The 15,412-nt window shown below is 40.9% G+C and overlaps 2 protein-coding genes across 3 annotated transcripts in view; one reads left to right on the forward strand and one right to left on the reverse strand.

Moving 5' to 3' along the window:
- Nucleotides 1-1,678: 1,678 nt before the first annotated feature.
- Nucleotides 1,679-8,111, reverse strand: LSM5 (LSM5 homolog, U6 small nuclear RNA and mRNA degradation associated). Its single transcript, XM_082752456.1, has 5 exons — nucleotides 8,000-8,111; nucleotides 6,981-7,076; nucleotides 6,727-6,754; nucleotides 6,002-6,074; nucleotides 1,679-4,257 (listed from the first exon to the last, which is right to left on the reverse strand). The coding sequence occupies exons 1-5, from the start codon at nucleotides 8,043-8,045 to the stop codon at nucleotides 4,225-4,227; spliced, it is 276 nt and encodes a 91-aa protein (XP_082608582.1). The 5' UTR covers nucleotides 8,046-8,111; the 3' UTR covers nucleotides 1,679-4,224.
- Nucleotides 8,112-10,395: 2,284 nt separating this feature from the next.
- The window catches only part of AVL9 (AVL9 cell migration associated), a 41,725-nt gene continuing 36,708 nt past the window's right edge, over nucleotides 10,396-15,412 (forward strand). For both annotated transcript variants that reach the window (XM_082752902.1, XM_082752903.1), the window contains exon 1: nucleotides 10,396-10,664. In XM_082752902.1, the coding sequence (XP_082609028.1) occupies nucleotides 10,581-10,664 (84 nt within the window). In that variant the 5' untranslated portion in view covers nucleotides 10,396-10,580. The remainder of the gene's footprint in view (nucleotides 10,665-15,412) is intronic.

The raw sequence follows: 15,412 nt of genomic DNA on the forward strand, positions 1-15,412 counted from the left end.
CTGTCCTCATGTCTGGGACTGCCCCGACCCAGCTGCAGCACCCTGCACTTGTTGAACCTCATGCAGTTCACATGGGCCCACTTCTCCAGCTTGTCCAGGTCCCTCTGAATGCACCTCTACCTTCTGTTGTATGTACTGCACCACTCAGCTCTGTGTCATCTGCGAACTTGCTGAGGGTGCACTCAATCCCATCGTCTATGTCACTGATGAAGATATTGAAAAACAACAGTCCCAAGACAGACTCCTGAGAAACACCACTTGTCGTCACCGGCCTCCACCTGGACATTGACTCCCACTCTCTGGGTGCAGCCATCAAGCCAATTCCTTATCCACTGGATGGTCCACCCTTCAAATCCATATCTGTCCAATCTAGAGATTAACGTGTCATGTTGGACATGTCAAAAGCCTTACAGCAGTCCAAATACATGACATCAGTCTGTCTTCCCTTATCAACTGAGGCAGTCACTCCATCATAGGAGGCCACCAGACTGGTCATGCACAATTTGTCCTTGGTGAAGCCATGCTGGCTGTCTCCGATCACCTCGTCTTGGATGTGCCTTAACATTGCCTCCAGGAGGATCTGTTCCATGATCTTTCCAGGCACAGAGGGGAGGGTCACCGGTCGTTAATAATGATCTGTCAATTTATGCTTGCTGAGTCTGAGAGATCATGTGATGTCCTATGAAAAGGTATTTTCTTCTATTAATTGATACATTTGGTTTTTAATACTATGCCTTGTCTATGTTCCAAATTGACTTACAAATAACTTTTATATAAAAAGAAAAGGACACAAAGTTTTGTTCATCAAACCATGTAAGCACATACACCGAATTCTGTGGAATTTAGGTTAAACTTTCTGAATTGCTGTAAACCATTGTGTTGCTGTAAACTATTTTGGCTCATAAACCTAACGGGCAGCTTTGTGTTCCTACATGTATGTGTCATTCATACGCAATATGAGGTTGGTCATACAAAATCTTCCTTCAGATTAATCTTTCAGTTTTAGATTTCATGCAAGAGCAGACATCAAGTCTCCTTAACCACTGAAACCAGTGCCAATTTGTCAATGAACAGCATCAGAAATTGTCCTTGAGCATCTTTCTTCAAAATTTTTCTTTTTAGAATGTTAATATTGCTGCACCACAGACTTTCACTCGTAGTCACACATTCTTCTTTAGACTCTAAGGCAACTTAATACTTTAAAACCACAACATCAGTGTACTTGATACAGCTTTTCCACTCTAAATTTTGATGACTGTGAAAAGCTGCAAGTACTTTAAAAAATAACTTGCTTGTTCTTGCTAAAGAAATAAAAAGATGAAGCGTTATTAAGGACTAGTGCAAACCTGTAAGTATCCATAAGGCTATGAATAGGAAATGTATAATTTGTTAACATTACTATTTGAACACAGGCATGCAAAACATTCATCAGTTGAATTCTGAAGCCTATAGCTGAAGTGATGGGCAGTTCCCCCAAGGATAAAACATACACCAAAAGCCACCAGTAAGCTAGGAATCTCTTTAACTTTCATGTATTAAAAAAAAAAAAAAAAAAAAAAAAAGGATCTTTTAAATAAATAAATAAATAAATAAATAAATGGGGAATGGGGAAATCCCAAATAGTCATAGGGAAAACAGTAAACATTTAGGGCTTTAATTTCTTTTTACGTTTCTTTTTATGTTTATTGTTTAATCAGGACAGAGAAACATAGAACATTCGCAACAGCAATATTCAGGTCAGTTTGAGATCTTGGTATCACTGAAATATATGTCAGCGAAATCTAAAGATGTGGGGATGGCACTTTAGGACTAATTTATGTTCATACATACATATATACCCACTTCCCAACTCCCCATCGCTATCTTAACTATGTCTGCAACTAAACTAAAATAGAAGGCAAAAACCAAGACAACCATGCAGCAAAACTGAAGATCACTGCAACCAGTGCTGTCTTAAAGATGGGAAAAAAAGTGCTGAAAGGTACCATAGTAATACTCGTTGTAAGCATAAACTTATTTTAACCAAATGATCCCTCCTTAATTTAATCTTTAAGCATTATTAAGGTTTACATATTCTTAAAGCCTAAGATATTATTTTTGAACAACCTACTTGCAGTGACAAACTAATTGGCATTCTGGAGAATGCGAGTGTCCAAAACTTCTACAGGACAATAGAGTATCAACACATTAAAAAACTCTAGATGAGCGAAGAAAAAACACTCATTTATTCACACTGAAAAATCTTACTTGCTCTTTCTAAACAACAGGCTACAGGAATATTGAATGCAAAGTAAAGCAGACTAGTCTGGAATTCTTTGAATTTTCTGCTCGACATTACAAATCTTTCTTTTCATATTATAAATCATTAAGAGCATGTGAGCAGTAAAGAAATTGTCTCTAGAGTGGTCTGCAGACATCAAAAGTCACAATGAAGATGTCTACCTAGGAGATAAGTCTTACCACTTCCTCTGAAGTGAGTGAATAAACAACCAAGGGAGGAATCGAGGCAATAGAAAATTATTCCAAAGATAAAACCCTGAGAACGTAAAATATTTGTGCTGTCTGAATAAAACCCCCAAAAGAAACAAAATAGTTTATCTTTCCCTTTGAAAAGTTGCTTTTTCTCTCTCAAGCATGAAGATACCCTTCAGTTCAGGAATGTCTGCAAAATAGTGAGCGAAGTACATACACTGGAATATGTAGAACTTACTTCAAAAAGTACTGCACCTCCTAGAAATCTTTTAGGTGCACCAAAGAAAAGGTTTAATTTATCTCTAGGAAATAACAAAACTAACAGATGATACTCCAATCAAATTAAGGGGATTTTGTTTTTTAAAAGATGTTTTATTTATATATTTTAAAAAGGCTGGAGGAAGTGGAAGTGGGAACAGAAATGAAAAACCAGGGAGTCACTAGTATAGATTGCAATGTCCAGATTCACTGGTGACAACAGCTGAACCCATGTTCAGAGCAAGTGGGTCTGAATGTAGCATGTTCCCTAGGGGAAGGGAGAGCCTCTTTCCCCCTTAAAAGGAAAATGCAAAAAGTTTCAGCTTTCAGAAGGCAGTTCTATAGTTATATAAAGCAAAAGGAAGCAAAAGGATTTTGCAGTCTCCTGGTCCTGAACCCCTTCCTTCAACTCTTCTTTCCTCTTCTTGTGATTGGAAAGCAATGTGCTTCCTGCCTCTGGGAGTTCATACTTTACCCTACGTATGTTATACCCTACTACTTCAACAGCAGACAGGCACCAGCAATTCTCCTCCAAAGAGATTTAAACATAGGAATCAGTTGAATAGTGTATTATGAAAGTATAAGCTGCACTGAACAGTATTTAGAGTCAGGTTCCCCACCCTAGTGATAAAACAAATATATCATTGCCTTACTTTATAGAAATTCTTATGAAGTTGTAGTTACCCCTGTATATATATCTATGTTTAGATCACAGGTGAGCAGAATCAACCAGGACTGTGTTTACTCTAAAATGAGTACTCTGAACTATGCAAGTACGCATGGGCAGCTCCTAGTTTAATTAAGCATACACAGCACCACTTAGTGGTGAAGATGAAGTCTCCACTGCCACAAATAAAAAAGTTTTAGCAGTCTTTTTTTCCCTAAACATTAAATCTGGCCTGTGTGTTCTTATTTGCCAAAGGCCATTACAGTGCCTTTAAGGAAGAATATCTACCGAGCCAAGGAGGTCCAAAACTGCTGAACCTCAAAACCAGCAAAACCAAAGTCTGCAGTGTATCAAATAGATGCATCCACTTCACAAAAGTTTCCAGAGTTGTCCAGCATTCTGCCAGTTTCTGGTGACACAAGTGATTTTTTGGCCTGTACGTCAATGAAGAGCAACACCTGTGTTTTACATAGGCTTGTGTCACAAATGAATGCAACAGATACAGAAAAAATTAGGCTGACAGCAACTGACACAATTTTGAAAAATAATTCTCAGTCATGCACTTAGGTAACAAAATACAATACTTAACCAAAAAAAAAAAAAAAAAAGCCTTTTATTCAGAACAAATTAGTACGTCTTTACAAGAAAGTCATGATTTCAACTTACAAAGTCAGCATTAGCAACACACCTTTCCTGAAGAGGAAATATTTGTCTTTTATCAAATGTCAAGTGATGCAAATAAAAAAAAAACAAAAACACCCATACCCCCAAAAAGCTCTATTTAGATTATATATAACATGTCTTCATAGATGACAACCGTATTAAATTTATACTTCAGGTCCTTCTCCTCCAGGAACCAGCTATAAAAGAATAAGAATTTTGTGTTAGTGCCATGGATCCAAGTTTTACAAACCTGTATGTGACAGTTCTTCCTTTAAAAGATTCTAGCAAATAGAGTCTTCATGGTAGATCACAAAAGTGGTTTTTAGATTCATTATTGTCTTCCCCTCTCAGAAGAGGAAACCAGTTACTGTCAGAAAGGGACATGTCAAAAAGAAAGTCCAAAATACAAAGAATGTTTGACACTCAACACAAAAGGAGTTCCTAGATAATGCATAGTATGTTTTTTTCTTTATTATTTAGTTCAAGAAGATGATTCTGTCTTGAAATGCTACAGTTCATTTTTAAAATAACAAAGAATATGCTTCCTTTCAAGAAGTATTTCTCCGATTGCCGATTCTCCTCCACACTTTTGCTATACTGGGAAGTTGGTTTTCCTCTTCCCAGCTTTCATGGCTAATCAAAGCTTGAAAAACTTGTAAAGAGTCTAAACCCTTCTACAGACAGCATGAAATAAGTCAGCATAGCAATTTCCCATGAATACAGTAAAGAACTCAATAGAAGAGTAAATTCATATGGAAAAATATGAATAAGGGTAAAGGGGGAAAAAATCTAACATTCATTTTACTTTGATTTTCTTAATAACCAGCTGAGCCCTTCTAAAATACAAAGACCTTTGGTGTTTTGTGGCCAGAAGTAAGAAGCTTAAAGCACCGGTTTTCTTGACAGAAGACGTGCCCTTAAAAGAGGCACAAGAGCCCTCATACAGAAATATGTTTGGACCTTGCTGAATATGTGCACACTAAGAATCACAAGCTTCTGCTTCAAGGGCAATATACCACCAGATCAACTGGTTGGTAATTATTCCTCCCCATACAAGAAGTCAGAATATGCACAGCACTCTAAGGATGCAGAACAACAACAATTTCTAAGTCTTTTTTTTTTTACTTTGAAATTAAGATAGCATTTGCTCAGACACACTAAGAAGGTGTGAGGCAGGTAGGACAACGATATGGATATTATTCCCCACTCATACAGAGCAGACAGACTCAAGTCTGTCTTTCTCTACCCTCAAAATTAGGAATGCCCTCATGTAAGAAGTCCAGATTTGATAAGTTATCAATGCATGTAAGCAAAAAACCACCATGGGTTTGCTTTTGTTGTAAAGTATCTATGAAGCTGCAGAATTCAGTTAGTAATGCATAATCACAATATTCCTATTTTAGTACTGATTTACACACATCAGCAAGTGATGAACAAAAAACAGCACTTCTGATTTGGTATAGTCCAGCAAACCTGCAGATTACTTTTTTTTTTCCGGAGCGTATTAAGGTACAGTTCTCTGGGCATCACAACGGCCAACTGACTTAGCAAGCTTTTAAGTATCTGAACTGCTGCAAAGACGTTACCTTACAGATAAAATAATGGATGAGATGTAGATGTATCCCATCCCACATACTTATGGAGGTAGACACTCATGGTTTAGAAGTCACTGTGGCAACCAGCTTATTCCAAAGCCAAAGTGATCCCACACCAAAAGACCAGAAAAGAATTGACCAAAATAAAATTGCGGTCACGCTCCTCCTTCCATCCATTTTAAACTGTAAAATGTACAAAGTATGACAACGCGATCACTTCTCCATCATCATTCACATACATAAATGCTCTGGAAGCTACCTGAAGTAGCTCAAGTAGTTGACTTCAATCACTGATGAACAGGAACAGAAAAGAGACACATGCAGCGCTTTTACAACGAAAACTTACCATTGTTATGTTATTTCCATTTAGCAAAATCTGGTCTAGTTTTGTGATTCTTCTGCCCTCGGGTGTAATCTCACTGAAATAACAACAGAAGCAGTAAACAAGAGAATATTGTTAAGAGTGACAACAGTTTTGATTAGAGTAATGGCACAAATCTACCCATTAAGGTGGCATTTACTGGAAGCAACAAATAAGCTATTTGTTCCTCAGTGTTATCTTGATAAACTGACCACCTAGACAGAGAAAGCTACCAGACAACTAAATAGATCTGTTGAACTTCTCTGCTCAGCACAAAAACCATACAGTTTTACCCTCTAAACCTTGGCAAATTCTTCAATACCACTGATACTCAAAATAGGTTTCAAACAGCAACACTGCGTGACAAAGTAAAAAACATCTGCTAACTTTTAAAATCTTTAGACATTAAGGAAATGCAAAAACAAACAAGCAAATAAACTGCTAGAGAGATCAACATAGAACCTATGCTAAATTAATGCTACAAATTACAAACTTGATTAGAAGCATCCACTGCGATAAATCATGTAAAAACTGCTCTATGACATAGCTGTCCTGAAAAGGTCACCCTCTACAGTTCAAGTCTGAGATATAAACTTCTCAGTTTGCAAATCTTCATGAAATATGAATACTCAGTTCACAGATCTTATACCATATTTTTAACTCATGAAACCAAAGTTTTAATAGCAACAAGACATAAAAATAATACTTACAATTCTGTAACATCTTCTAACACCATATCTGAAGGTCCAGTTTCAAGGAAAATAAGGCACAAAATTTTTAAGTCAACATACTTAATTATTTTCATTTTACAGTAAACTATAAATTTTAATCCGGAAAATAGAATATCAGAATACACTTAATCCATACAAAAGGGTTCTACTCAACAAACTCAATACTTCCAAAGACAATAAACGAATTGAGCTTAAGCATATAGTTGATGGTTTTAAACATATCCAAAGGATACTGACAAAATCATCAAATCCTAGAAGCGTTCCAACGATTTCTTTATCACTCTTCATCACGATGTGAATGCGAGAGCCTATACATTTATCCACAAGTTCTGTAAATTAAAAAAGGAGAAATGCAGAGAGCTTAAGCAAACTTTTAAGACAAAAATCCTACCATCATGATGGCCAAAAGCTAGTTCACAGGGACACTAATAAAATATATTCACACAGAAAAATATGCATATAAAGTGGAAAAACAAAAAAAAAAAGCTATTTTCTTGCACACATTACTACTATTGCATAAATAAATTTTTAAGTTGATAGACTGGAATAATGCACATACATTCACATTAGTGAAGACACTTTATTGTTACTGGTGTATATTTAACTAGGTCCTAGAATCATGACTCTATCATTAGGGTTGGTAAAGACCCCCAAGACCATCTGGTCCAACCATACCCCTACCACCAGTGTCACCCACCAAACCACGCCCCCAAGCACCACGTCCAGCCTTTCCTTGAACACCCCCAGGGACGGTGACGCCACCACCTCCCCGGGCAACCGGTCCCAGTGCCTGACTGCTCTTTCTGAGAAGAAATGTCCCCTCATTTCCAACCTGAACTTCCCCTGGCACAACTTGAGGCCATTCCCTCTAGTCCTATTGCTGGTGAGAAGAGGCCGACCCTCAGCTCCCCACACCTTCCCTTCAGATAGCTGCAGAGAGCAATGAGATCTCCCCTGAGCCTCCTCTTCTCCAGACGAAATAACCCCAGACGCCCCTCACAGTGCCCCAGCCCCAGCCCCTTCCCTGGGGCCGCTCCAGGTCCCCGACGCCCTTCTGGCCCCGAGGCGCCCTCCCGCCAACCGCCCCCGCCGCATTCAAACCTCCCGCCCAGCAGCGCAACAGCGGCCCCCGCCTCCCCGCGGAGGGCACAAGAGCCGCCGCCCCCGCCCCGCCGGCATCAGGGGCACGGAGCAGCAGCCCGAGAGCAGCCCGGGGGCGGCAGAGCAGCGCCGTGCCGGCGGCCGGGCTCACCGAGCGGCAGGAGCTGCGACGGGTTGGTGGTGGCGTTGGCCGCCATCTTGCCGCCAGGCCCGCCCAATCGCTGCCGGCCTCCCGCGCGGAAGTGCAGGGTTCACCCAGGGCGGGCCGCTCGCTCGGGGCCAGCCGCCAGGCGAGAGCAGCCGCTGGCGGAGCCGTCGTTCGCGGCCCCAAAGCTCGTCGCTCTGCTAATTGGCGTTTGTCTTAATTAGCGCCGTGGTCACGCGCTGCTGTGCGTAAGGAAGGCGGATGGCGCGTCACGCTGAGGTGTTTTTTTTTTTCGTCACGCGTTTCACAAAGTGGAAAAGATCGCTTCGGCTTTCATTCTCTTGTTGTTTAATCACAGAATCACAATTAATGGGTATTTCCCCCTATTTTTGCATTCCTAAGGCTTCTACTTTTGTAAATACCACCTAGATTCTTAAATTTTGAGACAGTCATCGTATCTCTGTCCAATTGTTACTTCCCTTGTCGTTTCTCCCTGTTTATTTTGCAGAAGTTTCCAAGCAGGAAATCCTGATCCCACCCAGTGCCATGATCACTGCCTTCTCCAACTCCATTTTCCTAACATTAAAAAAAAAAAAAATCTTCCAAACAGGAAGTGAGATTGCAATCAGCAAGAAATCAGTTACAAGCCTCAATCCCAAATCAATGATTCATTTATGCTTTTCTCACACAGAAATTCGAAAATATTTATTATTTTTTTACTCACAAGCTCATCTCCACAAATTCACAATTTCTTTCTTCAGGAAGCTGGGCTATAGCTAAAAAGCACAGTGGATCTCCCAGCTGCCACAGGCACTGCTCAGGCCTGATGCTGCTTCTGGACATAAAACACACCGCCCGTGTGAACCTTGTTCACTTCAAGAAGCTGACGACTCCTTGTTACTGTTATGAAATTCAGAAATTCATATTTCATTCAAATTCTGATTATTGTACTAATGTTGGTTAAAGCTGGTGGTTGTAAAGTAAATATTACCGAGTGAAAAGAACAATGTGTATGGTTGAGTTTCTATTGATGTTTGTTGGAAATGCATTTCTAAGAGCGTCTGTGTCACCGCAGTTCTCTCTTCCTTTCTTTTTCATAAATACACGCTGTGAGCTGTGAAAAAGACATCAGTCTTCCTGAAACAAGCTGATGTTTTCAGTCCAATGTTTAACATTTTTATGGCCTTGGTGAGAAAGAAAATTTCAAGCAGTGGGAAAAAAAAAAAAATCTAATAATATATTCAGAGAAGCAATAAGCCATGATTACTCAGCAGTATCATTGAGATGCCTCTAGAATGAAAAATCCATAGCTGTGAGAGTGATGCCAGACTGCCCTTTCTTTCTTCAATGAACCAAGTAGGAGCTATAGTACCCCCATGCATCTTTTTTGGTATATCTCATTACTGCAGGAGATAATGGCTACTATTTAATACTTCTTTTTTTTTTTTTTTTTAAGTATACTAAACATCATGAAAATAAGTTACAGAATAAAACCCAGTAAGAAATCATTTGCTTGCCAGTGCTGGATTGTTCCTTGTAGTTTATCCTTTGTTCCCTAAAGTATGTTTTATATAATGGAACTGCTACCAAACCTGAGGAACAATGCGTAATTACATGCTTTATTGTTATAATTTGAGCCTCTGGGTATTGTGTTAGCGATGATATATTCTTTGAGCACTCTTCTTTTATACTTCCTTCAAAAAGGATATCTTCCTCTGATTTCCACAGAGAATCTTAATTACTAAGGGCATGATCTCTACCGAACGGTTTGAATAAACAGAGCTGAATCATAAGAAAGGTTAATGAGGGAGTGCGGCCTGGGTGCAGTGAGATAAAGATTTTTCATTTTTCTCTCACACTGCATTTGCATGTGCTCCTGGACAAACCTTTGAAGCATCTCCCTCGGGATCCAGCAATAAATGTTTAGGGGCAGCACAGCTCTAACAGCAGAAATGTCCCTTTTGCTCATTTCCAACCTTCAGCAGCCGAGCTGACCTAGGCGGATTAAACCCTGCTCAGCCACCATTTCGCCCTGCCCTTAATCTGCACGGCTTCAACTTGAAGCGATGGAGGCTGAGGATACACCGCGCTCTGCACTTTCAAGGGGGGTTTGAGGAAAAAAAAATAAATAAATGAGAGGAGCTGGACCCTGCTGGCGGGGGAGCTGGGGGCTCCTCAGGGGGCTGACTGAGAGGAGAGGGGAGCCAGAGAGAGGTATTGGGGGCCAGAGAAGGGCTGGGAGAAATGCTTAACTTTCAATAAACTGAAATAAAATTTTAATGAAGTTGTATTTTAACGGAATTAAGCTGTTTCTCCTCCGCGTCTTCCAGGGAGCCGGCGGGCTCCGTGGGGCCGCCTCCTGAAGTGTGTCGGTGCCCGCCCCCTCCCGCCGCCCGGGGGCGGCCATGGCGCGGGGGGCCGAGGGCGGCGCCGCTCCGCCTTCCCCGGCCGGGCGCTGCGGAAGCGAAGGCGGTCAGGGCCGGGTCCCGGTCCCCGTCCCCGTCCCTGCCGGTCCCCGGGAGCCGGGAGGCGGAGCGGAGAGCCCGGCCTGGGCGGCAGCCTGCGGGGCGGCCATCTCCGGGGCTCCATGGAGAAGCGGGGCGCCCTGCCGCCGCGGGGCCCGGTGCTGCACATCGTGGTGGTGGGCTTCCACCACAAGAAGGGCTGCCAGGTGAGGTGGGGGGGGGCACCGCTGCCTTCAGCCATGCTTTGGGGTCGGGTTTTGGGGTGGTTCTTCAGCCTCTGCCTCGGGGCCGTTGGCGCTGGGGGAGCCGCCTGCGTGACTCTGCTTAATGCCCGAGCCAGGCGTGGGGCAGGGTGAGGGCCGGCAAGGGGAAGTCCTACAGCTCTCCCCACACACACCCTACATAGCCCCATACAGACCCTGCATCGCCCCATACACACCCCACACCACCCCAGGAGGCCCAGAGGACCGGGCCGGGCAGGGGGCTGCAGGGCCACCCGGCCCCTCAGCCGGCAGGTTGGGGCTTCCACCTGCTTTCTTCAATTATTTTTACTGTTTTTCATGCTAAATAGTTGCGCTAATTTCATGTGAAGGCTCGGAGGGGGTTGGAATTGTGATACCTACTGCAAATCATACCCGTTTAATGCATTGTCAGGTGTCTAAAAGGTTAAAAAAAAAAAAAAAAAGTTCCCTCCCTCCTTTTGCTGGCAGTCCAGGCTTGTGGTACCGTTTTGAGCTGGTAGAGTAAAACAATTCTATATAAACTTCTATGTAAGCCTGATGTGCCCGGGTTACAGATCCGTACTTAATTTAAATAAGTTTTTTTGCCTGTCTCATCACCATTTTTCTTAAATATTTGACTGCTTCATCTGGAAAGTAAGGTAGAAAAAAATTAAGTCAGGTAGAAGAATGCCTTATATTTCATAGCTGTTTTATGCTCTTGATTTTTTTTTTATTATTATTATTTGTTTTCTGAAAGAAAAATCTTAGCAGGAAGTTTTTTTTTTGGGGGGGGGTTCATGTATATAGAATTGTATTTCAGACTAAATAACAGGTATTCAAACACTTGTAAAATGTTATATGAAGAAATCTGGTGTTTAAGCTTCTAGAGTCATTACATATTTTATGATGGGACAGTCAGTGTTTTATGACTCTGGAAGCCTGAATAAATCCTGCACTCTGCTTAGGGAAATAGTGGTATGTTAAGAAATTCACATAGCTTTAAAATGATGAATAACTGTTCTGGTCATGTGGCAGCTGGTTTGTTTCTTAAATGTGGTTAAGTTCCAAGGTAACTTTGAACACTTGGACTTTCCGTTTCTTAAGTGACAAATAACCCTTGAAATCGGGTTTGTTACCAGCTAGGTCTCCAAACATAGCTGCTTTGTTATTAGCATAGCAGATAGAGAGGATGGTGGACTTGCCTTGCTGAGAGTTGGCGAGCCTAGCAGCCTTTCTCCTAAGCAGATAGCGTATGAAGTGGCAGCCAGCATTGTTGGAGTGACCGAAAATGAATTTTGTATTTTGAGTTTCTGACTTACATTAGGAAATGTTAATCTGAATCTGTTTAACATATATAAATATATTATTTCCCCTTGTATTTCCATCCCCTTTCTTTTTTCTCATTAGCTAAGCCTTAAAGATTGTGTTTCAGTGGGGATGGCTCCCCACTAGGATTTTTCTTGTGGCTTTCTTGAATGGTGTTTTTTGAAATGGTTTGATACATTTCAGCTGTTGGAGAACCAAATGAACTGGTTTAGATAGCACTGCTACAGCAGCAACATATTTCAGCATTCCTCAAAGCTCTTTTGAAAGTGGGAGAGGGCAGACCAGTCTTTTTCTTGGAGCATTCTGTCTTTACAAAACTTGCAAAAATTATTGCACGTTGTTCTATCTGCTGGTTGTTGTCTGAGAACTTGGCTTGACCTGAAGTCATTTTGTACAAGGTACCAAAGGGTTAAAGTAGTGTTTGTTAATGCTTTAGTAAATTAAACAAGCTCAGGATAGTAACATGTAAAACAAATGATCATACCACAGAGCCTGAAGCTTAAGTGCAATAAATCTGGTTTTCTGAGAGTCTGCATGGTTTTGTAATGCATCCATTTTTCTCAGGGCACCCAGAGGTTGTTTGCATGTGGATGTTTGCAGGATCACTTTCTAGATATAATTAGATCGTCTTAGTTGCAAGGTTTACAATATTTATCAAGTCACTTTCTTGTCAGAGACTGTTAGGAATTGAACATTAGTTGAGGGTCTGTAGGAGGAAGCACGTTTATGCCCACATCTTGTTGGCCGGTTAAAAAAAAAAACAACATAGGTTGGAGAAAAAAGTACATGTGGCTTTTGTTGCTTCTGTTTTTCTTCTGGAGTCTGTATTTCTTTTCTTGTAATATTATGCGGGGTTGATACAACAGCAAACCCATAAATTGATAACACTGAATTTTACCATGATGCCAGTAAAAAGCTTTTAGAAGTAAGTTTTCAGGTGTTGTCAGAAATTGGATGGGAAGATCTTTGAGCCAAAGTCGTTTTTTAAAACTATCTCAAGAAAGCAATTGGGGAATTTGCAGAGGAGGATAGCTGTGGGGAGGGGAAAGGGGAAGCTGGCACAGGGGTAAGAACCACAGCAATGTAGAGAAAATTGTTAGGACCACAAACAGCCAAACTGTGTGAAGGAAATCCAACTGCAGCAGTCTTCAGTCACCTAACCATAAAAAGAAGTGGGTGAGGGAGGTCAGTATGCGGAAGGAAGATTTATTTTTTTGAATCATGTGGATTACCTTCAAACAAATCCTTTGTCTCCATTTCCAGTAGTAGTAATGATACCAAGCATGAAAGTGAAGATGGGATGAGGAAGCAAAGACTTAAATTCTGTTGGGTTGAGTGAAGGAATCAGATCACTTGTTCCAGAATTTAGGAAGAACTGATCCAAGAAACTGGAGCCCTAAGAGCAAGACTTAAATATCTGCTACCTCTGACTTGGCAGATTTGTTACTGAAATAAAGAAAACATGTCCTAAAAGAACAGGAGGCAGGGAGCTGCGCAGCTATACCCTGATGAGCTTCATCAGTAGTATGCAAGACTCTGGAGAATTTGCAGAGGAAAGAATTTAATTAACAGTATGAAAATAAGTGGAATTAGTCCTGTGTGGATTCACTAAAGATAGATCATGGCTAGCTGACCCGCATCTTTTATAAGAATTAATGATCGAATTACTTTTCTCTGTAAAAAAAATAAATTAAAAATAAATAAATAAATAAATATGGTTTAATCTGCCTGGAATTTGATAACATATCACACAAAATAAATCATTTTTTTAAGGTGGAGATGCTGGAGAACTAGTACAAGAGCTAGAACTTGTGTAAGGATCAGTATGAAGAAGAGGAAGCAGCAACAGATTTGTCAGAAGAGGAACTGCTGATGTGAAAGGTGCTTGCAAGTGGTGTTTCTCAAGACCAACTTTGGGGCATCATGAGTGGCTGTGGCAGCACATACACAGTAAAATCTAACAGTGATGACCAAATTTGAAGAATCGTGCAAGAACTGGATGATGTTGGATGCTGGTGTGGCAGAAATGGGGTGACATGAAAGCATGCAGTAGGAATGAATAATGACCATGTATGCTTGGGAATCAGCATTAGGAGACCTCTGGAAGAGGAAAGAAAACTGCGTATGATCAAGGATAAGCCCCAAAAGTGAGATGATTTGGAAGAAAGGGTACGATGAAAGTAGTTCTGTAATGTATTAATTATTATACGTCAATAAATGCATTCTGATTCATCTTTCAGAAGAATGGATTCTGATTCTGTCACTTCAGGAATGGGTGCAATAGTCCTTGGGTGATCTGTTTCAGAGAAGGGTGATTTGGAGGAGCCTGGCTGGGTAGGCTGATGGAAAGTGTTTTTGAGACTGCAGTCTGATGGACGGTATCAGCCGCCTCTCACCTGCCAGCCTGTTCTCCCCTTTCCACCACTCCCAGCTGCAAAGGAGAGGCAGTTCTGTGGTGAACTGAAACGGGGAACTGCCGTGACAAAAAAAAAAAAAAAAAAAAGTAAGCTTTGTTTCGGTAGCTCGTTTGTGTTCTGGTTGGTTCACTGATCTGTTTAGAGTTTGCATCTGCAGAAGACAGCTACGCTGGCACAAGAGAAGACAACATGGGGAAGTATTCATTGAACCACCGCGTTACATGCTGCGATATTCCAAGAGCATGTCAGAAAGCGGAAAAAAATCTGAAAAAAAAGCGTTGGCACAAGAGCAAATGGATGAGAGCTGTCTGAGGACACAATATAGATTGGATATGAGAGCAAAAAAAAGAGCAAAGTTAGAAAGCAACTTTCAAATGAGAGTAATTCAGACTGTGTTTCTATCTGTGTTCTCTCAACAGTTTTACCAATAAATGCCTGTAGAGTTAGGTGTTCTGGCAGGTTTCTTGATCACAGTTGTTTTCATCAGCTGACTCCCCCTCTGACAGTGTCTTTGGGAATGAGGGCGATAAAAATACAAATGTGGTGTAAAGCTGGTGTGCATCTAGGTGTATAGCTTAAAAATGAGTATTTTAACTCTGGCATTTTAGATTCTCTGCATGCGATTGCCTATAATAATGAAAGTAATTATGATTCTGATGCATTCTTAGACAAGTCCTGTTCTGGTTAGACTTTGATTGTCTGAAGTGTATAAATGTACCTGTTGTTCAATTTAAAGCTAAGTATAAGAAATGATTAAGCTATACAGCAAATCATTTTATGTGCACTTTGGAAATATATAGGGACATCCTTTTTCTTGCACGGACTTGAAAAAAAATCCAGATGCATTTGTTTACAAAAAGCAAAATTCAAGGGATCAGTCCATTTCTGTGTGCCTTTTGATTCATAGCGTGAGTGTGATGATGGTTGTTGTGTGCACTTTCCCGTTAGGCTGTGGGTCCTTTTTCCATGTGAAGTAGCATTTTGTAAGGA

Source organism: Aythya marila, assembly GCF_965140915.1.
Source record: "Aythya marila genome assembly, chromosome: 2".
Classification (NCBI taxonomy): Eukaryota; Metazoa; Chordata; class Aves; order Anseriformes; family Anatidae; genus Aythya; species Aythya marila.

Excerpts from the sequence above, each read along its gene's own strand:
- LSM5 (XM_082752456.1), bottom strand. The coding sequence starts at position 8,045 with ATGGCGGCCAACGCCACCACCAACCCGTCGCAGCTCCTGCCGCTCG. Across the intron at positions 7,077-7,999 it reads GTCGCAGCTCCTGCCGCTCG|AACTTGTGGATAAATGTATA; the intron begins GTGAGCCCGGCC and ends TTTAATTTACAG. Across the intron at positions 6,755-6,980 it reads AGGATTTGATGATTTTGTCA|ATATGGTGTTAGAAGATGTT; the intron begins GTATCCTTTGGA and ends CTGGACCTTCAG.